The 26,243-nt window shown below is 41.2% G+C and overlaps 3 protein-coding genes across 5 annotated transcripts; 1 reads left to right on the top strand and 2 right to left on the bottom strand.

The window, feature by feature from the left end:
- The first annotated feature begins 236 nt into the window (after positions 1-236).
- Positions 237-1,708, top strand: LOC125969341 (alpha-2-HS-glycoprotein-like). Its single transcript, XM_049721270.2, has 7 exons — positions 237-486; positions 559-669; positions 748-832; positions 913-1,082; positions 1,164-1,280; positions 1,362-1,442; positions 1,518-1,708. Exons 1-7 carry the CDS (start codon positions 283-285, stop codon positions 1,659-1,661), a joined length of 912 nt encoding a protein of 303 aa, XP_049577227.1. The 5' UTR covers positions 237-282; the 3' UTR covers positions 1,662-1,708.
- A 6,765-nt stretch (positions 1,709-8,473) lies between these two features.
- On the bottom strand, positions 8,474-19,944 carry chrnb5a (cholinergic receptor, nicotinic, beta 5a). Of its 3 annotated transcripts, none has more exons than XM_049720851.2 (9): positions 19,726-19,944; positions 19,397-19,459; positions 17,660-17,805; positions 16,847-16,891; positions 16,653-16,762; positions 15,667-16,193; positions 14,655-14,764; positions 12,936-13,081; positions 8,474-9,049 (listed from the first exon to the last, which is right to left on the bottom strand). In XM_049720851.2, exons 2-9 carry the CDS (start codon positions 19,446-19,448, stop codon positions 9,034-9,036), a joined length of 1,152 nt encoding a protein of 383 aa, XP_049576808.1. In that variant the 5' UTR covers positions 19,449-19,459; positions 19,726-19,944; the 3' UTR covers positions 8,474-9,033. The 3 variants fall into 3 exon arrangements, with proteins under 3 accessions (XP_049576808.1, XP_049576807.1, XP_068506891.1); XM_049720850.2 differs by having other exon boundaries at positions 14,274-14,764; positions 19,726-19,940; XM_068650790.1 differs by lacking the exon at positions 19,726-19,944 and having other exon boundaries at positions 14,274-14,764; positions 19,397-19,589.
- Positions 19,945-23,685: 3,741 nt separating this feature from the next.
- c5h19orf53 (chromosome 5 C19orf53 homolog) lies at positions 23,686-25,997 on the bottom strand. The gene is made up of 3 exons (XM_049719906.2): positions 25,837-25,997; positions 25,187-25,242; positions 23,686-24,178 (listed from the first exon to the last, which is right to left on the bottom strand). The coding sequence occupies exons 1-3, from the start codon at positions 25,970-25,972 to the stop codon at positions 24,035-24,037; spliced, it is 336 nt and encodes a 111-aa protein (XP_049575863.1). The 5' UTR covers positions 25,973-25,997; the 3' UTR covers positions 23,686-24,034.
- Positions 25,998-26,243: the final 246 nt, after the last annotated feature.

Raw genomic sequence — 26,243 nt, 5'->3', positions numbered from 1 at the left:
TGTAAAAAACATGTCAAATTTATCAATTCAATCAAATGACATTACTATTAATATTTTACTAATATTAGTAGTTTATTAGAATTATTTTCTTTCCTGAAGCTCAGCTGTGAATGACTTTTCACCATGGCAACCAACGGAAAGCTGGCCCAGCACTAATTGGCAAACAGGTTTCAAGTGTTTGTCCTCCTCCATGATTGGTGGTCAGAGCTTCTCAGCCTGCTTAAAGTGCACGTGTGCACACATTTCCTTACTGTGGGCATCTGCTGCTTGCTTCTGTTCGTGATGGTTGTGTGCCGATTTGGGCTTCTGCTGTGGTGTGCTACGACGCTTTCTGGTTTGGCAGCGGCAAACTCTTTACCTCTGGTCACATGCGATGACGGCAGCGTGATGGCGGCAGCCGGCATGGCCGTCCGTCGTATCAATGAAAACCACAAGCATGGCTTCAAGTTCAATCTGCAGGAGGTCCAGAGCAGCAACTATCAACAGGTTAGCCTCATAACACAATCCCTAATATGTCTTGCAGCTTTTGTAACTCAACTTTGGTGACATGTCTGGCAGTTTTCTGGAGGTTGCCATATTGATGTCAATGTAAAGCTGGTGCAAACCAAATGTCACTTCACTAACCCCAAACCTGTGAACCAATGCGAGCTGTGGCAGCAAAATGAGCGGGTAGATATTCTTTTGAGTTGGGAAAGTAGTCAGCTATGTCTGTCGGTGTGCTGAATTATTTCTTGTTTTGGTGTTTAGGGTGCAGTGGCCACCTGCAGCATTGAATTTTGGGTCATGTGGGGTGTGGCCAAAATCACCAAATATGACTGTACCACCAGGCCAGGTTTTGATCCTCACTTTATTTTATTTATAACTGGCTACTGATCATATGCCCATTGAATGAAACGTGCAGCCTGTGTGCAGAACTTACCAATGAAGAGGCGTTAACAACTTGTCCCGACTGCCCTCGGTTGTTGCCCCTGGACGAGCCCACTGCCGTCAAGGCGGTTAACGATGCTGTGGTCAAGTTCAACATCGAGAGTAAACGCCGCAATTACTTCACCCTGATGGAGGTGGCTCACGTCACAACAGGGGTGATGACTATTTTTTTATATATTTAAACCCCCCACGCTCACCAGTGTCCTTTTAACACATACATGTTCTTTTGATGGCAGGACATGGCAAGGATCGGCACAATCACCTGGCTCATGTTCGCCCTGGTGGAGACCACGTGTCCCAGAGGGGCCAGGAGTACTTTTGTAGCCTGCGTGCCTCTCTGTCCAGACAGAGCTGTGAGTTAGCCTTCATGCCAAAAGTCAAAGATGAACATGTGTTCTGTACTATTTATAGTGTAATTTTTTTTTTTCTTAAAGTATCATGCCTTCTGTCAAACCGCCTATTACAACTCACATGGACAAATGGGTGAACTTGACTGTGAAATGTATCCACCAAAAGTAAGTCAATGTAAGAATGAAATCCATGTACTTGTACACCCAGAGTCCCTAATTGTTCCTCTTGGTTCTCCACAGAATCCTGGCCCCTACCCAACTGGTGAACCAGAGCCCATTTGCATGCCGTTGTTCCACCAAAGTTCAGAAGCTTGCCTGTGCAAGGAAAAACTGAAAAGCCCTGAGCCGTCCCTTCATCATGTTTGTCCCTTTCCGCTAAAGTGAAATCACACTTGTTGATTTGATTATAATAAAATGGTTGGCTACCTCTAGTCCATTGTGACTCGTGTCTTGGTCCTGACATTCGCTTTCACTAATGCAGCATTCTCATTGCTGGTTAGTTGCTTTGATATGTATACACTTGAATTTACCAGTCCATTACCTACCACTAAATTGTTAGAGTTGGTGACTCTAATTCACTCAGACTTGTAGGAGCATATCAATCAAAAGTTTGTTCTGTGTATCCCCACTTGTCTAAATGGAGCCTCGTAATGAATATTGCGGTTGTGGAATGACAAGCAGCAAAATGTGGGCTATTTGTCACTTTCTGTCAAACTTAATTTTTGAGTTTGCAAATGAGCTGTGATTAATTATGAGGCAAAATTGACTCTGAGGATAAGCAAAACTGCTGGGTTTCATTCCATAAATGCAATATTCATCAGATTGCCATGACTAGTGATGCTGCATAGAACATTGTCAAAATTTTTGAATTGACCTCCCTTAAGTCATGAGCAATGTGGTGCTAACACAATGCTTTCACATCTGATTTTGAAAACGGGATGTAAACACAAAGGGATGTAAACACAACACTCAAAGATTTAGTGAGAATAGAATATGTCAATATGCCAGAGGGTAACAGCTTGCAACCTTTTTCTGGATAGGGGGAAGAAAAGAACTATGAACTTTACATTTTTTGAACGATGAACTTAGTTCATAAATTTTCAATAATGATCTATGAGTTGTGAAATGAACTATAAACGGCTTCATGTAGAAAATGAACTTTCCCAACACTGCTGATTACAAAGCATCAGTTTCCCAAACTGTAAGAGTCAAATGTCAAGGGGCCCTAATATCCATCCATCCATCTTCTTCCGCTTATCCGGGGTCGGGTCGCGGGGGCAACAGCTTCAGGAGGGACTCCCAGACTTCCCTCTCCCCAGCCACTTCATCCAGCTCATCCCGGGGGATCCCAAGGCGTTCCCAGGCCAGCTGAGAGACATAGTCTCTCCAGCGCGTCCTGGGTCGTCCCCGGGGTCTCCTACCGGTGGGACATGCCCGGAACACCTCCCCAGGGAGGCGTCCAGGAGGCATCCTGATAAGATGCCCGAGCCACCTCATCTGGCTCCTCTCAACGTGGAGGAGTAGCGACTCTACTCCGAGTCTCTCCCGGATGACCGAGCTTCTCACCCTATCTCTAAGGGAGAGCCCGGACATCCTGCGGAGAAAACTCATTTCGGCCGCTTGTATCCGAGATCTCGTTCTTTCGGTCACGACCCATAGCTCGTGACCATAGGTGAGGGTAGGAGCGTAAATCGACCGGTAAATTGAGAGCTTTGCCTTTTGGCTCAGCTCTCTCTTCACCACAACGGACCGGTACAGGGTCCGCATTACTGCCGACGCTGCACCGATCCGCCTGTCGATCTCACGCTCCATCCTCCCCTCACCCGTGAACAAGACTCCAAGATACTTGAACTCCTCCACTTGGGGCAGGATCTCATCCCCGATCCGGAGAGGGCATTCCACCCTTTTCCGATCGAGGACCATGGACTCGGATTTGGAGGTGCTGACCCTCATCCCGACCGCTTCACACTCGGCTGCGAACCGTTCCAGCGAGAGCTGGAGATCACGGCCTGAAGAAGCCAACAGCACCACGTCATCTGCAAAAAGCAGAGACGCGATGCTGAGGTCCCCAAACCGGACCCCCTCAACGCCTCGGCTGCGCCTAGAAATTCTGTCCATAAAAATTATGAACAGAATCGGTGACAAAGGGCAGCCTTGGCGGAGTCCAACCCTCACTGGGAACGATCCGACTTACTGCCGGAAATGCGGACCAGACTCTGGCATCGGTGATACAGGGACCGAACCGCCCTTATCAGTTGGCTCGGCACCCCGTACTCCCGAAGCACCCTCCACAGAACCTCCCGAGGGACACGGTCGAACGCCTTCTCCAAGTCCACAAAACACATGTGGACTGGTTGGGCAAACTCCCATGCACCCTCGAGGATCCTGCCGAGGGTGTAGAGCTGGTCCACTGTTCCACGGCCAGGACGAAAGCCACACTGCTCCTCCTGAATCCGAGGTTCGACCTCCCGACGGACCCTCCTCTCCAGCACCCCTGAATAGACCTTACCAGGGAGGCTGAGGAGTGTGATTCCCCTGTAATTGGAACACACCCTCCGGTCCCCCTTCTTAAAGAGGGGAACCACCACCCCAGTCTGCCAATCCAGAGGCACTGTCCCCGATGTCCACGCAACGTTGTAGAGGCGTGTCAGCCATGACAGCCCCACAACATCCAGAGCCTTTAAGAACTCCGGGCGGATCTCATCCACCCCCGGGGCCTTGCCACCGAGGAGTTTTTTAACTACCTCAGTGACTTCGACCCTAGAGATTGGAGAATCCGCCTCAGAGTCTCTAGGCCCTGCTTCCTCAATGGAAGGCGTGTAGGTGGAATTGAGGAGGTCTTCGAAGTATTCTCCCCACCGACTCACGACGTCCCGAGTCGAGGTCAGCAGCACGCCATCCCCACTGTAAACAGTGTTGACGTTGCACTGCTTCCCCCTCCTGAGACGCCGGATGGTGGACCAGAATTTCCTCGAAGCCGTCCGAAAGTCATTCTCCATGGCCTCACCGAACTCCTCCCACGCCCGGGTTTTTGCCTCAGCAACCGCCGAAGCCGCGTTCCGCTTGGCCATCCGGTACCTGTCAGCTGCCTCCGGAGTCCCGCAGGCCAAAACGGCCCGATAGGACTCCTTCTTGAGCTTGACGGCATCCCTTACCGCCGGTGTCCACCAGCGGGTTCGGGGGTTGCCGCCACGACAGGCACCAACGACCTTACGGCCACAGCTCCGATCGGCCGCCTCAACAATGGAGGCGCGGAACATGGTCCACTCAGACTCAATGTCCCCCGCCTCCCCCGGGACGTGGGAAAAGCTCTGCCGGAGGTGGGAGTTGAAGCTCTTCCTGACAGGAGATTCTGCCAGACGTTCCCAGCAGACCCTCACAGAGCGTTTGGGTCTGCCAGGTCGGACCGGCATCTTCCCCCACCATCGGAGCCAACCCACCACCAGGTGGTGATCAGTTGACAGCTCCGCCCCTCTCTTCACCCGAGTGTCCAAAACATGCGGCCCCAAATCCGATGACACGACTACAAAGTCGATCATCGAACTGCGGCCTAGGGTGTCCTGGTGCCAAGTGCACACATGGACACCCTTATGTTTGAACATGGTGTTCATTATTGAAAATCCGTGTCGAGCACAGAAGTCCAACAATAGAACACCGCTCGGGTTCAGATCAGGGGGGCCGTTCCTCCCAATCACGCCCTTCCAGGTCTCACTGTCATTGCCCACGTGAGCATTGAAGTCACCCAGTAGAACGATAGAGTCCCCAGAAGGAGCGCTCTCCAGCACTTCCTCCAGGGACCCCAAGAAGGGTGGGTACTCTGAGCTGCTGTTTGGTGCATAGACACAAACAACAGTCAGGACCCGTCCCCCCACCCGAAGGCGGAGGGAGGCTACCCTCTCGTTCACCGGGGTGAACCCCAATGTGCAGGCGCCCAGCCGGGGGGCAATAAGTATACCCACACCTGCTCGACGCCTCTCACCGTGGGCAACTCCAGAGTGGAAGAGAGTCCAGCCCCTCTCGAGAGGGCTTGTACCGGAACCCAAACTGTGTGTGGAGGCTAGTCCGACTATATCTAGTCGGAATCTTTCTGCCTCGCACACCAGCTCGGGCTCCTTTCCAGCCAGAGAGGTGACATTCCATGTCCCAAGAGCCAGCTTCTGCAGCCGGGGATCAGACCGCCAAGGTCCCCGCCTTTGGCTGCCGCCCAGCTCACATTGCACCCGACCCCTTCGGCCCCTCCCACAGGTGGTGAGCCCGTGGGAAGGGGGACCCACGTTTCCATTTCGGGCTATGCCCGGCCGGGCCCCATGGGCGAAGGCCCGGCCACCAGACGCTCGCCTTCGAGCCCCGCCTCCAGGCCTGGCTCCAGAGGGAGGCCCCGGTGACCCGCGTCCGGGCGAGGGAAAACTAAGTCCATTTATATCACTCATCAGAAGGGGCTTGTGAGCCGTGCTTTGTCTGGCCCCTCACCTAGGACCCGTTTGCCATGGGTGACCCTACCAGGGGCATGAAGCCCCCGACAACATGGCTCCTAGGATCATAGGGGCACGCAAACCCCTCCACCACGATAAGGTGACGACTCGCGGAGGGGGGCCCTAATATGTCTTTGAGAATACCAACCCAGACACAGGTTTAGGAAATCGGCACAATAAATGTTGAGAACCGCCATCTTAAGGTGCAACAAGGATTCATTTATTAGGCGGGATGAGCACAGCCGAAGAGACCAGGTGGGACTAACCACATCAGAGAGGGCACTATGACAGGAACATACTTTACTTCTCGGTCTAACGTGATTATGGACTACAATCATGTCAATGACTGAACATAGTATGGCCACATGATTAACGTCCCATTATTTGGTAACAGTAGCTGGTCATTGCTGTCACATTGGATATCACACACAACAACAAAGGGACACATAATTGCATCTAAACCACATAAACATTTGTAGCTTCTGTTCCAGTGTTCTGAGTTTAGCAAAGTGTGACAGACGGAGGCAAGGTCAGGAAAGGGCCAGGAGAGCGGGGCCTTGGTAAGTGTCCAGGTTTGACTGAGTGTTTATGATGGGATAGTCGTGTGCATGCAGGCTGTTTAATAAGTCGTTCAGACAAGTGCAGGGGCGTCTGACACACTTTGAGAGTGTAACCTCAGGAAACTCAAGCATGGAGCCAGACCACCCCACCATAATGCAAAGCTCTGTTCATTCAGACAAGGCTGAGAATGTTAATCTGTATTGTAGAGTGCTGCCTGAGGCATTGTGATGGGATGAATGAAAGATGAGAAAGTGTTAATTACAATGTTGAACAGATCTGTATCATCAGTGTGTTAAAAGCAAAAATACAAAAATACTTAGCAACGTAGGGTTCAGTATGTCATTTGATTAAATGAATTGATTGACTAAGTCATTTTGTAGTGTTTTGTAGCAAATGCAGCCTCTTGTTTGCGTGGCTGAAAACAACAATGTAAAATATTAATTAATGTAGATTTATTGTGAATTGTGTTGTTTGTTTTTTTTTTTTTACTTGAGTGCTCAGTGCTCCAATATGAAACAATTGAGTAGAGCACAGCAATGAAGAATCGCTTGTGAAGAAGGGCTAAGTGATTTATTGACTAAGTGACTTTATTTATTCATAGCACATCGCAGCCTGGTTTGATTTTAAGCATATATCTAGTCCGGTTCAAACCTTTTTTTCTGTCTGAGGATGTGGAGCCCCTCCTCCTATACACTTGAGCCTGGTGAACTCAGCCATGCAAACAAACATGGGTGAGACATGCATGGGGTGTTTCCTTCAGGTGCCATCGAAAGGGGAGTCCATCAGTGACAGACTGAGAAGGTCCATTTGTACTGACCTGGTTAGTTATTATTCCGGCAACAGAGGAAAAGCATAATTATTGAAATCATCCTCTTGTCAGATTAATAGTTTCACTCATTCTCAGATCAACACATTTTAAAGAAAAACATTACAGTCAAAACATGTACATACATACATCAATTTTATTCAACATACCGTCAGTGATTACACTGTTTTGGTTTTTTTTTGTTAATTGATTAACAAGTTATACTGGATACTCACTTCTCAAAACCTATTCAACAATGTTCAAGGCAGTTGTACAGCCTTGTTATTGCCTACTAGAAGAAGAAGCCTACTTTAAAATACCTGTATCTGTGCATTCTTTGCACCCTACCCTAAAGTAAATTTTGAGGGATTTGTAATTGTTGTGTAATGCTATCTCTCCTGCTATATACTGGTTTACAATGTAAAAGTGAATCCACTGTTGAGGATAGAACAAAGGAAGTGGCCAAGACTTTGTACAGTACATTTTAGAACATGTAGTGAAAGTTGTATAACATCCAACATTACAATTAATGCCTCTTTTTAATCTTATATTTCAAGACCTGGCAATGGAACAACAGATAGAATATAAATTCATACATACCGTATTTTCCGGACTATAAGTCGCTCCGGAGTATAAGTCGCACCAGCCATAAAATGCCCCAAAAAGTGAAAAAAACATATATAAGTCGCTCCGGAGTATAAGTCGCATTTTGGGGGGCAATTTATTCGACAAAATCCCACACCAAAAACAGTCATGAACGAGCAACAACAGGCTAAACAATAGCAACAACAGGCTAAACGATAGGTATGCTAACGTGACAAATACAAACAAAGAGCTGAGAACGGGCCTGACGTAACATATAGAGTGATTAAGGACAACTATTACATGAATAACATGTTTATAAAACCATCGGTGTCACTCCAATTCATTAAATAGCAACAACAGGCTAAACGATAGGTATGCTAACGTGACAAACACAAACAAAGAGCTGAGAACGGGCCAAATAATAATAAATAATAATAATAAATATAAGAGGAGCAAAAATAGAGCAAGTGTACATACAGCAGACAGTGGACTTGGATATGGTGCTTTAAAGTGTTAATTGCTTTATTTGATGTTTTCTCTATTTTTTATGTTTTGAATATGTTCAAGATAAAGATATAAAAGCATGTGAAGTGATCAACTATACTAAAAATAACATGGGAAGTGGTCAACTATACTTGTAAGAGATGTCTTAATGCTCAAGTAAAAATTTGTGAAATAAAACATATATAAGTCGCTCCTGAGTATAAGTCGCCCCCCCCCCACCCAAACTATGAAAAAAAGCGCGACTTATAGTCCGGAAATTACGGTACTTTTTTTTTGTGCCAGTAGTGCCACAGCAAAAACATACACCTCATTAAATCATTTGTGTTTGTTAAACCTAATTTCATAGTAGGAATGAATGGGAAAGTTACAACTGCTGTAGTTAACACTTAGTCACTACATTATGAAAGTTAACCATCTATTTCAAAAGACTACACTTACATTGTGTTAAAAAGTAGAACAAAGTAACAATTTACTGAGTCATGAAGCCTGTTAAGGTGGTAGAGTAGTGTAAGTGCAGTCTAGTCAAATTAAAAGGTAGGCCAAAAGAGTTTCCTTGTCATAGTTTCTACCATGAAGCTTTCAATATAGAAACTATGACTTATTTTCACATTTGTCATACATATGACATAATGTACATATGTACCATATGTACAAAGCTGTCCATATCGCTGGAAGGGAAAACTCATCCAGCTGCCATTGTAGAACAGAGCTTAAAGTGTCATTTCGACCAACATAGCAGATCAGAAAAGTACAGTATATATAGGTATAGGATATATGTAGGTATAGTGTGCCAGCTCTGGTCAATGAGAGACGATTTTATTCTTGCATCCTAGAAATCTCCATACCTATGGAAAGAAAAACACAAGTTGAGTTAGAATCTTATTACTGTATTATTGATTATTGTACTGCATAAGTATTATCACTTACAAGTTGAGGCCTAATTTCATGTCAGTATTTCTATCAGTGCATGTTTACAGAACAAATGCACAAAAAAACTCTAAAAGAATCTGTCTTTGTAAATAACATTTGAATGAGATTTATTTTTTATTTTTATTTTTTAAGCCTCAGATGACCAAGATCCACATCTCAGCAACTTCTAATTTTACATTGGGATGTATGATAGTAGGTCTTGGAATAGAACATAAAAAGATGCAACCATCACGAATTGGATCTGTCTTCAGGATTAAGGTTGTATCTGCTCTGCTGCTCACTCTGTGAAGTAGGCTGAATCAATATTTTACACTGTAAAACGAATCACTTGCCTAAATGCAGGGATGAACTCAAAGAAAAGAATGTCTGCAGTACACTATTCTTCTTTTCATGTAGCATTTTAACAAGCGTTATCTTTTTTAGGGAGTCATTTTGCATTAGTAAGGCATTGAAAGGTGGCATTACCAACACTTGGCCCCACTTGGCCTTAATCTATGACGTCAGGAGCCAGTATCCTGCATGTTTTCTTCCTTCAAGATTCAAGATTCAAGAGTTTTTATTCACCATGTTTGAGCGTGCCAAACAAGGAATTTGACTTCACGCCTGATCCAAACGATCAGCTCATCAGCAAGCTCTGAAGAAGCCTGATAACGATCCTGAGCGTTTGAACTAGGTGTGTCGGAAGAGGGAAACGTCTTAAGGACCAGGGACGTGCGGTCAGAGGAGGCAAGGGAGGCCTGCCATCATGAAAAGGGGAAGTTCTTTAGATGAACAAAACGGCTTTGAAAAGAGACCTTACGGAGGCTACGAAAAAAGGTTCTCCAGCTGTTTTAGAACAGCCTAGACAAGTAAATAACAAAAAAGAAAAAAAAACTTGCTAAACTTCTAGAAAGGTACTACCTCATTTTTTTACTCTGTTGAGAGAAGCGCGCAATGCAATGCGGATAGTGCTGCGGGGAGAAATTTGACAAGCGTTAGTACATTCGTGTTAAGGACATCTCGCAGGGGTGGCGTGTCGAACCTTAAATCTGAGGTGTTCGAGCACAGCGACGGAGCCACTCGCCAAACGTGGCAAGCTCAGCGGTCACCCCGCTTTCACTTCGAGTCACGCTTATCCGTTCAGTACTGGCGCGCGCGTTGGGTAAGTACAAAATAGTGTTGGCTCGTGAGTGAACGATTCGTTCAAAAGAACGAATTTTATTTCAGTGAACGAGAGTGAATGAATCACTTCCTAAACGAAGAACAAAATGACGTAACTTCCCGTTCACGACCGAGTCGTGAATTGCATTTCCCGTTGACCAACTGAACGGATCTGTGAGTGAACGAGTCAGTGAGTGAGTCATTTGCATTTCCAGTTCATCGCGAGAACGGATCAGTGACGGAACGAATCCTGACTTTCCCGTTCGCGAACGTGTTGCGTCTCCTGGCGTGAACTCTGTAAGCCAGAATGTAGATTTACGATTTGCCAAGGAAAGAAAGAACCACTCACTGAAACACCACTTCTTTTATGCACGTTTTCTCCAAGCTAACGGCTAACTTTATTGCATGAAGGGATGGGCCGTTATGTAACAACGGGGAGATTATGCTTCTCTTTGGGTAATCTTGATTTTATAACACTTGTAGTAGTTTTTAAATAACGTGTATGCATATATACGCCTAAATATTGTTATCCAATATATCTACTGCAATTTCACATTAGATTGCTGGTTTGGAATTTACTTTTAATATTATTGTTATTTTCAAATAAACATTTATGTTAAAACTTGTCTGGTGTTTTATTCCTTGTTTTTTTTATTCGCCAATTAAAACAAAAAAAACGGACATTTGGTTAACTGCGTTATATGATGTATGTGTAGGTACACCTCATGGACACTTCAATAGATACACACTACACAAGGTAAAAAAACGAATAAATAAAGGGTTAATTGCGCAATAAAAGCACGTCTATGCACATTCTCACACCTGGGATCGAACCATGTTCTTATCAAGCAAGAGCCCATGTCGTTATCCAGTCGGCTATTTCAACCTGGAAGACAGTGGTCTTCTGCACTTGTTCCAGTGATGTGCATTCCAGTGATTGACCATGATATTTCCCTAATAAAGTGGCCTGTTATTAGGTACACTTGAAAATGGCGGTGTACCTAATGGAGTGTCCGTGCGATTCCCTCGTTAAGTGCACCTGCGTGAAAAGTTTTAGCTCCTGTAGAATGTGAAAATGACCAAAAACTTTTCACGCAGGTGCGCTTAACGAGGATCACTTGGAAAACATGTTGGAACGCGGCCCCGAGGACTAGAGCTTGACACCTGTGACCTTCGACCATGATATTTCCCTAATAAAGTGGCCTGTTATTAGGTACACTTGAAAATGGCGGTGTACCTAATGGAGTGTCCGAATGACGTCACAGATCAACCAGCCAATCAAAAGGTGGGGGTGAGGGCGGGTGTGGCACTTTTCAGTTTCACTTAAGCTTTTTCCCTATTGAAGTGGCCTGTGATTAGGTACACCTCATAGACACTACAATAGGTACACTGCACGAGGTAAAAAAAAGTAGGTGTTTTATTGAAAGAAATGTGTGAATTACCCAAGCCAATTATTATTATTATATATAATAAAAATAAAAAAAATGGGGGGGGGGGGTAGTTGTATTGTTTGATGTACATGTTGTTCCCACGGGATGTTGTAATATAGAGAAAAATGTGTGCGTTGCCTTTGTCGATATTACTGTGTGTTTACTTGATTGTTTTTTGTTTGGTGTATTGCTTAGTTATGTGTTATTGAAGTTTAAAAAAAAAAAAAAAAAAAACGGATCTGTGTGTGGGGGGAGGGACGATTCGTTGGATGATTCGATGGAACGAATCTTTTGAGTGAACTGATTTCTAAAGATTCAGTTCACTTAAAAGAACTGGAATGCACATCACTGGGGGAGGGGGGGGGGGGTAACGTCAATGCCTCCCCAGTAATGAACCTCACCGCACGACACTGATAAGGACAACATACGAACCTTTATAACCACTGCTGTATGGCATTCAGTGAAATTCAGTTTACCATATGCAGAATGTCATGTGACCAAACTGAAAACTGGTTTAGCTGACTTCCTTTATATGCTAAAATAACCAGCATAACAATGCTAGTCGTGATTGGTTTGAACACAAACTTCCTAAACTTTTTTTTTTTTTTTTGACGGCTCATGTCTTCAGACAAAAGAAATTCATGCATAGGATTTATTTATAGAAATACAATAAATACAAACTAAGCTTAAACATTGTGTTGGATATTGTCGTCTATGGTACCTCTTGAAGACATTTTGTGTAAAAAGAAACACATTAAATGTCAATCATTTCAAGTTTCTACAGGTAGTTCGTTCTGGAATGTTTTTATTCTGTAAGGAAGTTGGTTGCACATGTACCAGATTAATCTGTACCAAAATGTATCAATTATACTTTGGGCCATGCATCCTCCTCCCATAAAGTTTACAGCCAATTAGCTACAGTACCTAACTGGAATTAATACTGAACCTTGCATAAATCACACACAATTTAAAAATATATGTATATATTTAATGTAATTGTTTTTTTCGTCCGTGTTAACAGGATTAGGGGAATTGCTGCATGAAGAATCAGGGTTTGGTTTTGTGCTGTTTGAGTGCTTTCTAGTCAAGCTATTTTGTTTGAGTTTATGTATAGGCCTATGTATTTTTCAGAAATTTCCAACAAACATCTCTGGGAGGAAAGCGTCGTCTTGGCTGTATGTAGTTTGTTGCTATAAATTTGAATGTGTTTCAGTGCATGTTCATAACTTACTCAGCATCATCAGCAGTTGGTGTGTTGTAGCTTTGGAACAGAGGTTGCATGAAGAGCCCGAGTGTTCCTATCACACACACCAGGATGAAGATCCACAAAAACAAACGGTCTATCACCATGGCTACATACTTCCAGTCCTCTATTATCTGAAACACAACACACACAATAACAATACACACAATAACAATGTTTTAGGGTGTTGAAGCTGAATTATAAGGAAAGGCTTGTGTTTTATTAATGGCTGCTGGGATTGTGACTGCACCAGCGCACGAAATGCTCAAGATCCACTAAACTAACATGCAATTAAGATTCTGTAATATTTATTAAGCAAGGGAGCTTTGTGAAAGTTTTTTAATCTAAAGTTGCACAAATGGGGCTCTATTTTTGTAAAGAGCGCATGTGCGCTCGGGCGTAAAAACGGACAGATCTTGATTTTCGTACAGGTGCAAACGTATTTGGAAATTTGACAGACCACGCTGTAACAATTTGGTTGTTCCACCAGACGGAGGTTGTTTTAGTTTAACAATTTTAGACCAGCTAAAAGCAGGTATAAGGTGTGGCGCAGATGGTGTATGACCATTTTAGTAGATTTGATGGCGGTGCAGGCGAACAGATTCTGAGCTCTACAAACATGTGTAGTGGATGTCATTGTATTATGTTCATAAATATGACAACAGCGTACTTTATGAATCATTGTAGAAATCAACAAAGCAAATGTTCGTTTCTAACTGTACACGTCTACAAAAATACCAAAAGATAGAAAACTCTACCCTTGCGCACACTTAGACCAATCATCTACATGCCCTCATGCTGTTGATTTTAATTAGAAAAATCAAGCACCGCTCATTTAGCATTCATTATATAATATAAATACTTCTTCACTGCATGGATTTTTCAGGTACCAGTACTTTACATTTTATTTTTTCATAAACTTTTTACATTTGATGTAAAAAGGCTCCAGCACGCCCGCGACCCCCATGGGGACTAAGCGGTTCAGAAAATGGATGGATGGATATGAATAATTATTTTCTGTATAGCAGAGCTATAGGAAATTGTTTCAATACTTAAAAGTGAAGATTACCAGCAGGACCTTTCTTTTCAGTATGAGCAATATGATATTAATAAAAAAGAGAAAACCCTTTGAGTGCAGTGAAGTTTTTTTCTTGTTATTGTTCCAAGTTATCAAAACAAGTATTATCTCTAAGCGCTTTTAACTTTTTACTTTGGTACTTTTGTATATTTGAGTCTGTATTTTTACCTAATTTTCCAAAAATACACAAGTTGAATCAATACATTGACTTTTATCTTTTTTTTTCCACAAAATATTACTGCCCTTACTCCTTCATCATCCTCTTCTGTCTTCATGTGCTCAGCGATGTATTTCACACCTTCCACTGCCTCCTCAAGGTCAGCATCCCATTGAGAGCGCAAAGGCCTCGGGGTGTCTGAACATCCACCACTTGCATCCGGGATGTCTCCCACCCTCCAACAATACTTGTGGGCCCAGTCCGCATTCACATAGAATGAGTCAGAATTTTCTTGAATCCCACCAAGTCTTATATTTGAGAAACGATGTTTATCAGTTGCAGTCTGAGAAGGACTTTTTCTGGCCGCATTGCGGTCACCATACTTCCGCCTGAGCTTGTCACGGACTTTAGTCACACCTGGACGCCTCATAAGAAGCAAAGTAGGAAGTTGTACTAGAAAGAGGCGGTTCACCCATTCAGGCATATGGTGAGTGGACGGTGAGCGGTGATGGACGTTCAGAACACACACGGAGGTCACAATGGAGAACGTGACTAACACCATGGTGAACATCAGGTATTTACCTAAAACGGAAGAAGAGCCATAACCAGGAATAATATTCACACAGAATTCCCAAAACAGAATGTAACATCTCCATTTTTTCCAACTTCACATTAAAAGTCATGCATAAAAATGAGCTATGCATTTTGGTCCTTTCTATTTTCAAGCAGCCAAGCTGTAGTGTATTTCATGACCTGATTTCCTGCAAGACTACTGACTTAAATACATGATGATGTCTTACTACATTCACCATTAAATTGAATAACTCCTTTGATTTGAATTTTTGTTGTAATATGTATTATGCTATGAAAAGGAAGGGTACACTTCCCCACACTGCAAATATATCAATGAACTAATCATACCAGTTGAAATGTTTGACTAATTACACAATGCAGTCATATGCCTTGAGAACAAAGTATAATGTGAACAATGCACCCAAATCCATAATTGAAAGAAAATTGGACTCGGAACTGATTCAACGTCAAATGGAAAAAATAATTATAAGCTGAACTAACTTACACCAATTTCCTCAACACAAATTATAGTATGTTGTGTGTCTGACCCCCATGTTGCAAAAATAACTTATTTTGTGTCATTTAAGTTTATATTTATTGTTTCATCTCATTACAAACAATCAGCTCTTCCAGAGTTCACTGAATTTAAAATCTAATTTTAAAAGTTTTTATACGGAGGGTCCGTTCGTAAATGCCCTTTGAGGGGTTAGATTTAAATTTTTAATGCACCCTAATTAAGAAACAGAAAAAGTGCACATCACTTCCACAATTGCAAGTATAACTTACTAAATTTTACTTTATGACTGGGAACATGGTGCTGTTCCTGAACCCCAGTCTTGTATTGTAAAAATAAAAACATCCAAACGTGAGTTCTCACTTATTGTGCACATGTGAATGAAAATAGAACTCACCAATGAGAGGTACTGCAAGGGAGGTGGGCGGTACAATCTTTGAAATAAGTAACAGGAACACAGTGAGTGCCAGCAGCACTGAGATGCACAACGTCATCTTCTCGCCACAGTCTGATGGCAGGTAAAACACAAGAATAGCCAGAGAGGTGATCAGCACACAAGGGATGATCATATTAATGGTATAAAACAACGGCTTCCTCTTGATAACAAAATCATAGGTGATGTCAAGGTAAGTGATGTCATTCGGGTCCTCATTTTTCCGTCCTGGGAGTGAGACGATATCCCACTCTCCACTGGGTTTGAAGTCATCACGGCTGGCGAAGTCACTGGTGAGAATCAGGTCAACTTCTGTGTGGTCGTACGTCCAGGAGCGAAACTTGAGGGTGCAGTTCTGCTGGTCGAAGGGAAAGTTCTGCACCTCAATGGCGCAGGCTGATTTGTAGATGGCCGGTGGGAGCCAAACAATGTCCCCCGTGTTGGAGACCACAGTGTTGCAATAGAAGGACACTTCATACACACCATCCGCGCTGTGACCACATGTGGGGCAGTGAAGGGTAAGGATTAGTAACATAGTGATGGGACAAAAAAAAAATCATCTAGGAATAAACACAAATCCAGTTAGTTGTTGATCGTCTATGATATATTTGTAGATTGAGTTTTATGATACATGTGAACCATTTTTGCACGTAACCACATCACGAGTATTTTTTTTTTTTGGTCTTCATAATTTTCCATACTGATATTTTTCATTAAGGTTAGCTGAAGACTAGCCTGGCTGACACCGGGTGAGAGTTGGAGTACGCATCACGATTTACATTGAGACAAACAGCCATTCACACCTATTAGATTTGTGTCTTCAATTAACCAAACGCATGTGTGAGGAAGCGACGGTATTTGGAACCATTCGAAATGTGAGCCACAGGCAACCATTCTGCCCTATGTTCAATTTGAAAACATAAATGAATATATAACATCCTCGCACTCACTTGTTGTACAGCACAATGTCAGGAAGCCAGAGGAGTTTGGAGGGTATTCGAAGTTTCTTTATGCCTTCGAATTTCTCTGGGTCCCATCTCAGCCTATAGTCATTCCACTCCTGTGGAAAGATGTTTTAGTCAACCAAATCAAATGTCATCGCTTTCACATAATGAAATACTTGTGCACAATGAGTTTCATTTACCTGAGACAGCCACAAGTTGGTCGTCATTATTTGTTCTCGCTCATTCTGCAAGAGAACAACAGTCCCATATTACCTTCTCAATGATGAATAGTTGTTACAATTAACCATCAAAATGGCTTGTAAAATTTGGGTCCATTAAATCAAATCAACACAATGATCAATGATGAAATTCAATATTAGTTGCGAAGAGTTGTATGGGAGGTTGCAATGGATTGTATAAAAGCTACAAAGAAAAGTGTTTTCTTCAGCTCTGTGGGTTGGTCAGTTGAATATTTGTATTCATACCCTGAGGCCTCATTTAAAAATGTTTAAGTGGATTTAATAAATAACAACAGATTAAGAAATATTTAAAGCAGCATGTTTTCTTGGGGAGTTGTTTTTGTTCTGGCTAAAATATAGGGAGGATATTTTTGTGGCGATCTGGTGCAACAGTAAATGGCTGTACGGAAAATGCCTCCGTCTCTTCTGTCTCTATATTGTATTTTTGTGTATCGTTTTGTAAAATTACAATGTGATAGTGGTGGAATTAAGAGGTGGATTAGGTCAATTAAGTCCTTACTAAAGGATCACATCCAAAATCCTCAGGTAAGATAAGGAAACATTTTGATGGCTTCTGTACTTCTCAGGCTATGAAACAACTACCATATCTGAAGATAATAAAATCAAGTTCATGAAATCATCTGCGTCATTAGTCAGTCAGTTATTCTGTACGCCAGGCTGTAATAAAATGTATCGAATGGTGCTTGACCACTGGCAATTGTATTTGAAATCCAACTTGAGTAAGACAATGACAATGATGATGGTTATACTCACCACACTGATGAGCTGAGATAGTGACACTCGAATAGAGATGGTGACCTGTTGGCTCTTATTGACAGCCGGTCTGATCAGTTTGTTGTAGCGTTCAGGACCTAACAAGAAATTAACCAGCCGCTCCTCAGCACTCTCTGCTCTGCTGCCTGAAGAATCGCAACACAGCAACAACACATTTCATACATTCATTCTTCCTTTTATTTTATTTTATTATTTTTTTGCGCTCATCATAGTCAGGGTCATGATTGAGTTTAAGTGGTGTGAAAGTGTACTCCAATAAATTGATGGGTATCATAAAATTAAAATATAGCATGTAATTTGTTTAATTCGCAAGCTGTGCTGAACTGAGCCTGAGCTGAAATACGAAAGCAGGACCTCTTAAGTTTTGCAAATACATAATACGGAATGTTAGTGTAAATATAGTTGCATCCCATTATGAAATAAATTTGCTTCAATTATTGTGGGAAAAAAATGTTGCCCTTAAAATTGACACAATAGTTTATACGATGAAATGCATTCAACGTGTTCATTTGCAAACGTATGAAAATTGCCTGCATTAAAATGGGAAGATTTGAATGTTTGTGCACTGTGCCACCACACATCAAAAACAACATGCTGGAAGATACAAACATGGATTCCATCATTTAAATAATTGAGACCATGACTTGAGGGTATCGTTGTCTTGAGTACAATGTGTTACTCTGGTTTCTGTCATGGGCCTACAACATCTTTGTCAGACGAATGGTTGTGGAGCAGATGTCAATTTGTAGGGATATATGATTTCAACCAAAACAACTTATTAATGTTAAAAAAAAAAAGAGTCTCTAAAATACAGCAAGTCAGTCATCCTTTCTTCAGATCAGATTTCTGCTTCCTTGATTATAGGTTGAAAGGACCATTGGTAAATTATTAAGGGCACCCATCTGCCTCTAGGTAGAGATATTTTAAGTTAATGGACACCATATACAACCAGGTCAATGCATTTTGCTCCTATGAAAAGTGAAGAAATTGAGGAAACACTACACAGCCATTTCTGCACACGCTCACTGGACTTTTTCATTATAGTTTACCTGCAACATCCAACACAATTTCATGGAAAAGCTGCAGCCCAGAATTTTCCTCGGCAAAGTATTATTGCAGTGCTGGGCGTTTATTTTTAATAGCCTCATTGTTCAAGCTGATATTGCTGGAGAAGGATATTGCTGAAGAATAAAACCTACAAATCATCTCGGTTATGATGCAATGCAGTCATAAACTACATCAAACTACAGCCGCAATAATAAACACATGGATGTTTTTTATTGTTTATGATTATTACTCCACCATACCGATCTGGTAATTAAATGCGTAGTACCTCTTTGACAGATCATTCAAAACTGCACATTGCCATCCTTGGTTAACTGCTGTTTTTATACTGATCTTGGATGTAGTTTTGGATGAAAGGTAATCCCTGATCAATATGATCCCCAATTATTTAATACATTATGGAGGAGTTTTAATGTTACTGATGTCCGCATAAGTGTTTGATGAAATTCGTTCTTTGCCCAGTCCAAACATCTAACCGAAAAATAATTCCGAGAATAAGGAAATAAGGAGCAAATGATCCCTATTGAAATAAAACATTGATGCACGGTGCATGCATGTGCGTTTACGCCCCATGTACAGCAACAAAAGGAAAAACACACAAGAAAATATCCGCATATCAGTTGAAAATATAGAATATAAAGTCCATCTTACTTGTAAAACAGAGTGTAGCAAGAAAGAGAACGGCGTTGATTCTCATCCCCATCCTCGATAAAACTTGAGATAAATGGAAACAATTGGTTAAAATCTTAAAATAAAAAAGAAAGAAAGACAGTCCTTCTATATGGCTGTTTTCGCCCAACTTTCGCACTCGTGGCTTTAAAGCTCCTCCAGCTGTTTGCGGCAGGAATGCGCCTCGCAGTTCCAGGCATACAAACAAGAGTTCTGACTTTTGTATATTACAGCATGCTCGCTAAAAGAAATGTCACTATGCGTACTTTTGTTGGTTCGTCTTACATTCTAAGGGGAATATTAGCGCTTACCTTCAAATCCTAGATCCCTTTCTCTCCTTTCTCACAAAGTAGTTTAATTTGTATGTATTTGGGATGCGTCTTCCGAGGGCGCGCACGCACCTCCCCACTTGAGTCACTTCAGGTTTAAAACGAACCTCGGACTGGTGCCGTGAAGGGGGGGGCAATACACTGTAGTTGCGTCATAATTTGGATTCATTGTTCAGTTTGTGCCCAAATGGCCTTTCTCCTTCTTGTGCATTGAAAGCCAAGAAATGTGAGTCACCTTAAAAAAAAAGGCAATAATAAAATAAGCCATGCAGCATGACAAAATAGTAACGCACTCCAAATCAAATGAGTCAATTGTCACATTTGTCACAGTTATGGTTTCACTCACAGGGTGGTTATGAATATGAAAAAAACACGGTAAATTCATAGTCAACTCATCACATACACAAATGTCCTAGAAATTATTTAATGGCTATTGTTAGCAATAAACTGAATTTGAAATCCAAAGTCATGTAAAATTGTGCCACACAAATATTTAACTGTATGTGTGGGCAAAGTTCTCGGACTGGTGTCATAAAAGATATATTTCACATTTAAACTACGTGTTCCTTTTCAAAGTGATTTCTTTTCCAGCCATCTCTGCCCCACCTTCGGGCACTACTACAAGGATGCTTTGAGTATCCTGCGCAGTTCTGTTGTTAGTGCAATCTTGATGTCAAACATGTCTTTAAAATGAGTCAATTTGATGACACTGTTCAGCTTGTTGCAGAGGAAAGAAAATCACACGGAGCCAGGTTGAGGTTAAATGGGAAGCGAAATTTCAATGTCTGTACAGATTTTTTGATAAAGTAGACTTTTTTGATTTTGGGCCATGTAACGTGATATGGCAGGCCGGTTGTGGCCCTCAGTCCTTGGATTTGACAACTATGCTCTAAACCTTTTAAAAGTGTATTTCAAAATTACAATGCTGTGTCTGGCTCTCAAAAAAAGGTTGTTGTTTTGATCTTTCTTTTAAGGGGAGAATGGTTTCTCATTGCTTTTATGCCAATGATTTAAGAGGAGGGCAGACTGAAGGTCATGAGGGTGTCGGCCTTGGAAAAGTAGATAGATAGATAACTAAAAGTATAAAAGATGACGACTGGCAATAACCTAAGTAAGCCGAAACAGACTGCTAATGTACCGCAACTGCATTTCTGAGAGTACGGGCCTGTAGAATAATTTATTTTTCTAATTTGTTGAGATTTTTATAAAAATGTTGTTTGATGTTTTGTATTGTGAGGTGGCACAGCTCCGTTTAACATCCTGAGAAGACTTTTTTATACTGTACAATATGTTTTGCCATCCCAACTAGCCCTTTTTTTTTTTGCTCATGTGAGAGCTGCAGCCAGAGTATTTTTAACAGCACAACAGAGTGCACACACAATTTGCCATCATGGAGATTCGAGGAGATTCGTGTCACAGTCCACTAACGCAGAAGAAAGATGCTTGGAACCTTCTGGGTCATGCATGGAAGAAATAAAGAAAATATGCAATCTCACTGCTGATTTGTATGCTTGTTTACTCAGGAAAAATCCATTTTAACTGCACTGATGAGAAATGATTAATTGTGAAGGCACTGGCCATGAGTGAGCATTGTGTATTTTAGTGAGGGGGTGGTAGGATACAAAGCCACATGAGAGCATTGTGTGTCTAAAGCAAACTAGAGCGAGAATGTTAAAGCCGTATACTAGTCAACCGCAAATTTTCATTAGAGATAGCTTTATTTTCCCCTAAACGTATAACAGCCACTGATGTCTACTTTTTCTTTGTGCACGTCAAGTTTTTGGGCTATGTTTGTTGTTGTTTTTAAGTGTGGCAAAATTGATTTTACCATGCATTGACATTTATACCTATGACGTTTTAGAAAAATAATCCACCTGTTGCTAAACCTAACCCTTAATTCGTAAATACTGTATTGCATGTTATTATTGTGGAAACCTCATTTTCAAGACAAAAAATAAGGGTACATTTCGAATCAGCAGGAAAAAAACGGATCATCTGGAAAAGTTTACATACAAAATGTTGTAAAAAAAATTTTGTTGAGCAGTTGTGTTAACTCTTCTGGCAAAAAAACTGAATGACCACTCTTGGGATGTTCATTCGTTTAATTTTGTAGACGAATAGCAGATGAGACATGACATGTAATTTATTTCCATTAATTGAGGTTTTTTTTTTCCATCTGCTTGGTCTAAAAATGTGCGTTGCTACCACATTTTCCTTGATTTTCCTTGGTGCCCCTTAAAGCCGGTAGTTCCTATTTTGGGTGACTTGAGTTTTGTGTCATGTCTGTGATTTTACCTTTTCCCACAAATAAAGAACTAAATGAACATCCTCTGAGAGTAGTAATTGCATTGATTTTGACAGGGGCTGTATAAAAGAGGGTTGAAGGGGCGTTTGCCCCACACACTGAAGGACATTGGTGGTCCACTGGAGATTTCCATCTGAGTTCATGGCGATAATACAATGCAGTGGTGAATATGTTATGACTCATGTACACCACCAGGTGGCAATAAAACCATCATGATAGATTCTGAAAATTATACAGTACTACAGTACAGTTGTTGTTGTTTTTTTTCTTCGTGAAATATTTGAAAAGGAGTGACTTAAGTTTTGATTTATTATGCATATTCATCCAAGTTTGTATGATAGCAAGTTTATGTTTCTTGCTATGACTAAAGAAGGAGTGTTAACCGGCCCATAGTGAACCTGATCCTTGGTCACTGCTTCAACTCATCTCTGACACTAATCAGAAAAGCGACTACAGAAAATAAATGCATGGGTAACTGAATACGTTCGCTAAAAGTATGTGATTAGAGCAGTATGTCCAAAGTCCAGCCTGCGGGCCAAATCCGGCCCCTGGTCATATTTCAAAAGGCCCACAGCTTCGATCTTATAATGTATTATTCATGGCCCGCCTGCACTGTCAAACTGAATGAAAAATTAAAAATAAAATCATGAAACTTGATACTGTAATTCCTCCTATTACCAAGAGGTGGCAGCACAAGCCCTCTCCGCTCATTTCTGCCATGGCGACTGCAAAGAAAACGAGGAAAGTTGACATTGAGGGCCGTCGCTTTCAAGAGAAATGGGAATTACAATACTTCTTCACTGAAAATCAAGGCAATTGTGTTTGTCTAATTCGTAAAGAGACTGTTGCCTTGTTTAAGGATTTCAACCTAAAGAGACACCATCAGACTAAACATGCTAACACATACGACAAGCTAACAGGGAGTGACCGCGCTGATAAAGTAAAGCAGCTCCAAGCTGAACTGGCATCACAACAGCGATTCATCACGTGGGGCTGTGAGTCAAAAGTAAATCAAAAGTAAAAATTACTTACTACTTAAATATTACGAAGTGGCCATGTTAATACTGTTGAAGTTATGAACCTGTAGACGTGACACAAACTATTGCTTTCTGAAAAATAGTTTAAATGACAAGAGCAAAATTCACTTGTTTTATGTTTTAATAATAACATACAACTTTGCATTACTTATAACTCCTGTTTAAGATGTTCATGAGGCAAAAATAATTTTAAACTCTTGTAAATTAAATTATTTCATACAGTTTGTTCAATGTTATCTGATTCTTCAGATATGAATGAAAGGTAGAATTTGTGTTTTTAAAGTTGTTCACATCTGCCTGAGTGGCTTATATTTGGTTATTTTGTCATTTAAAAAATAAAGACAATTGGGACAATGAAATTTGTTTCATAACAGTATGTATTTGCATGAAATTTCTGTAGTTAAAAAATGTCTAAAAAAAGTATTGGCCCCTTCACTTTATCAAATCTGGCCCTCCTTGCAAAAAGTTTGGACACCCCTAGATTAGAGTCAACCAGTGTTGTAGTTCAACAGCAAACTATGCAGAGCGATTGTGTGCTTAGTTAGGGTTAATAAGCGATAATTATTGAAAACCATTGACAGGAAATGACACGACAAGCAATTAAATGTTTGTATTACATGTTTAATGACAATTTTTTTGTCACTATAAGACTGTGGGCACTCTCTCTCTCTCTCTGGCATTCTGGGTTTTCAGTTCATAACTATTGCTTACTTTAAAAATTATGTCGTTTTTTAATGAATAGATACAGATTTACAGCTTCAAGTCAAGTATTTTCACCACTACAAAATCTCACAAGTTATTCTTTTTATAGCTGAGAAGAACAGAAAACTGAAACAAGAGCAACAAAAACACATCATTGTAAAGATGTAACACTTGGGGACTTAACAACTTTGAAGATTTGTGTTCCCTGTAGAGTCTTAATGTTATTCTTTGTCCATTGTATCATGTCCTATTTGGAACTGCTTCCTGGCCGAGGGGCTCCAGGGTGGCTTTTTTCAGCACCTTTGACCACGCTGAGGGGCTTGTGTAGGGTTAAGCTTGCCTTGTGGGTCACATCATGTTCAATCTTGTTCCTGATGGCAACTTCCAGACCCTTTTGGGAAAACAACAAATGGCTCATAAACTTGAGATGATGGTTGAATTCACCATTCAATTCAATACTGAGGGGGGAAAAAAACCTCAAGATATAGATGACATAATAAAAGTGCACAAAAGGCAAAACCAGATATTTAGGAGGAAAACAAAGATGCATGTGCAATAAGTGGTAGGTCACATACTGTTGCTACACTAACAAAGCAATGTTACTTTTGTCTTATCGTGCTGCCGTAGGGTGGTAGGCAGGGTACACCTTGAACCGGTTGCCAGTCAGGTTGCAGGGCACACATAGACAATAGTTATTTAAATATAATAAATTGTTAGTAGTACACTAACGTACTTTCTTTAGACAAAATTATACAGTTTGGCTGACCATTGTTGTGTTCGATGTTTAATTCACTTTTATTTTTTTCTGTTTTACAGTGGGACTGACAAACAGCTTGAAGCAAGCTTACTTTTTGAGAAGGAGCACAGGTGCTAAGGAAATACTGTGTGTCTTTTAGTAAGTTTGAATATGTTTAAAGTTCATGAGCGGGATAAATCATGAATGTATACTTCATGATAAAAAAGGAGTGCCCTATTCAGTTTGGTCTCATAAACACCCCAGCATCTGACTAAATTTAAATCACCCACACTGTAAGTCTTAACTACAACACAAATGTGCAGAATTAAATATGGCCTAAATACAAACTATGGAGTTCTCTTCATAGAATCCCAAATTAGTAGTTGCATCATAATGCGTGGTAATGCAGTTGTAAAATGGTATTCCAAGTAATTTTGGGGATGAAAGAACACATATGGCCACAGCTGTAAAACATTACATGAAAATCAATAGTGTGAGTGTTTCACTACAATTATACCAATGGATTTGATTTGGCTGACATATTGAAGATTTATTATAGTTCAATAAAAGCATATTTTAGTGGAATTATTTCTATTGCATCATCAAGATAGAGTACACAATTATTGGAATGGTTATAAATGAGAGCTGCGAGAAACGTCTTACCTTCTTGAGTTTTTGTTGTTGAATAACTTGTGTCTTCTTGGGTGCAATGATCCTCCCTTTAAGAGAGAAAAAATGTTCCCTTACTCAGGACACAATTTTTAAATAGCCTGGAAGAATGAATAGACCAAAAAAAACACTTGGACCATGTTTCGTTTTCTGTAAATAAGCACTAAAACAACGGTTGTGAGTGAGTTTGGTCGTCGACCAAAAAAAAACCCACTACTTTTGAGTAGGATTTGAGAATTCCTTCATCAACCATCGAAATTTCTGTAATTTGAAATGCAACAAAACGAAACGAAGGCCAGTCTAAAGCTTTTCCAAATGACGTCACATTCAGTGGTTACAGGAATTCCTTACGCATTGTAAAAAAATAATGATTTTCTCAGGGGGACATCTGCCACTCCGTCTAATACATGATCCGGCCGAATGGGCAGATGCTTCTGTACCTCCCCGCAAAAGGTTATTCCCCAATATAAACCTTTTCCAGGGAACTGTGAACAAATCAAGACATTTTAGGTTGGAAATTGTTTGGAAAAGTAGTTAGTACGAAAGGTGTCAACAGACCCACGTGCAGGTGACATTCAACCATTAATTGTTTCACTTTTTGTCTTTTGTTCCAGCTGCTAACTGGTAAAATATGCCATTCATACCTCCTTTCTTTGGGCCCTTCTGTTTGTTTTGTTGTTGCTTTTTCGGGGCTCCAGGACGTTGAGCTTTAAACTTCTGCGAACCTTGAGCCATGTTGACGAACCGGAAGATAAAACGCCAAAGGTCTTCTTCTGTCATTCAGCCCGTGGTCTATTTGTCTACTTACCGCCATCTATTGGTTGATTACGATATTAACATCGTGCAACCATGCCACGAAAACAAACGATTTTACTGTACTTATATTGTTTTCTTACGTGAAAAGACAGTACCTGATTGTATTGTAGCTGTAGACACATAAAAAAAAACACTAAATAATTTAAAAAGTCAAATATTACCCTTACATAAACAGGACCAAATCTTCCACAGTAGTTTGAAGTCAATCAATCATTCAGTTTCATTTTCTCAGTTT

The sequence above is a fragment of the Syngnathus scovelli genome, chromosome 5 (assembly GCF_024217435.2).
Source record: "Syngnathus scovelli strain Florida chromosome 5, RoL_Ssco_1.2, whole genome shotgun sequence".
Classification (NCBI taxonomy): domain Eukaryota; kingdom Metazoa; phylum Chordata; class Actinopteri; order Syngnathiformes; family Syngnathidae; genus Syngnathus; species Syngnathus scovelli.
The sequence above is the reverse complement of the archived record's forward strand: the minus strand, read 5'-3'. Positions and strand labels throughout refer to the sequence as shown.

What these genes read in the sequence shown, in the direction of transcription:
- LOC125969341 (XM_049721270.2), top strand. Translation starts at nt 283, where the DNA reads ATGGTTGTGTGCCGATTTGGGCTTCTGCTGTGGTGTGCTACGACGCTT. An exon ending in AGAGCAGCAACTATCAACAG is followed by an intron (nt 487 to 558) that starts GTTAGCCTCATA and finishes CATGTCTGGCAG; the next exon opens with TTTTCTGGAGGTTGCCATAT. An exon ending in GTGAAATGTATCCACCAAAA is followed by an intron (nt 1,443 to 1,517) that starts GTAAGTCAATGT and finishes GGTTCTCCACAG; the next exon opens with AATCCTGGCCCCTACCCAAC.
- chrnb5a (XM_049720850.2), bottom strand. Translation starts at nt 19,448, where the DNA reads ATGGGGATGAGAATCAACGCCGTTCTCTTTCTTGCTACACTCTGTTTT. An exon ending in TATCTCAGCTCATCAGTGTG is followed by an intron (nt 16,892 to 17,659) that starts GTGAGTATAACC and finishes GTTCTCTTGCAG; the next exon opens with AATGAGCGAGAACAAATAAT. An exon ending in CCAACTTGTGGCTGTCTCAG is followed by an intron (nt 16,763 to 16,846) that starts GTAAATGAAACT and finishes ATCTTTCCACAG; the next exon opens with GAGTGGAATGACTATAGGCT.
- c5h19orf53 (XM_049719906.2), bottom strand. Translation starts at nt 25,972, where the DNA reads ATGACAGAAGAAGACCTTTGGCGTTTTATCTTCCGGTTCGTCAACATG. An exon ending in GAAGGGCCCAAAGAAAGGAG is followed by an intron (nt 25,243 to 25,836) that starts GTATGAATGGCA and finishes TCTCTCTTAAAG; the next exon opens with GGAGGATCATTGCACCCAAG. An exon ending in AACAACAAAAACTCAAGAAG is followed by an intron (nt 24,179 to 25,186) that starts GTAAGACGTTTC and finishes TTTTCCCAAAAG; the next exon opens with GGTCTGGAAGTTGCCATCAG.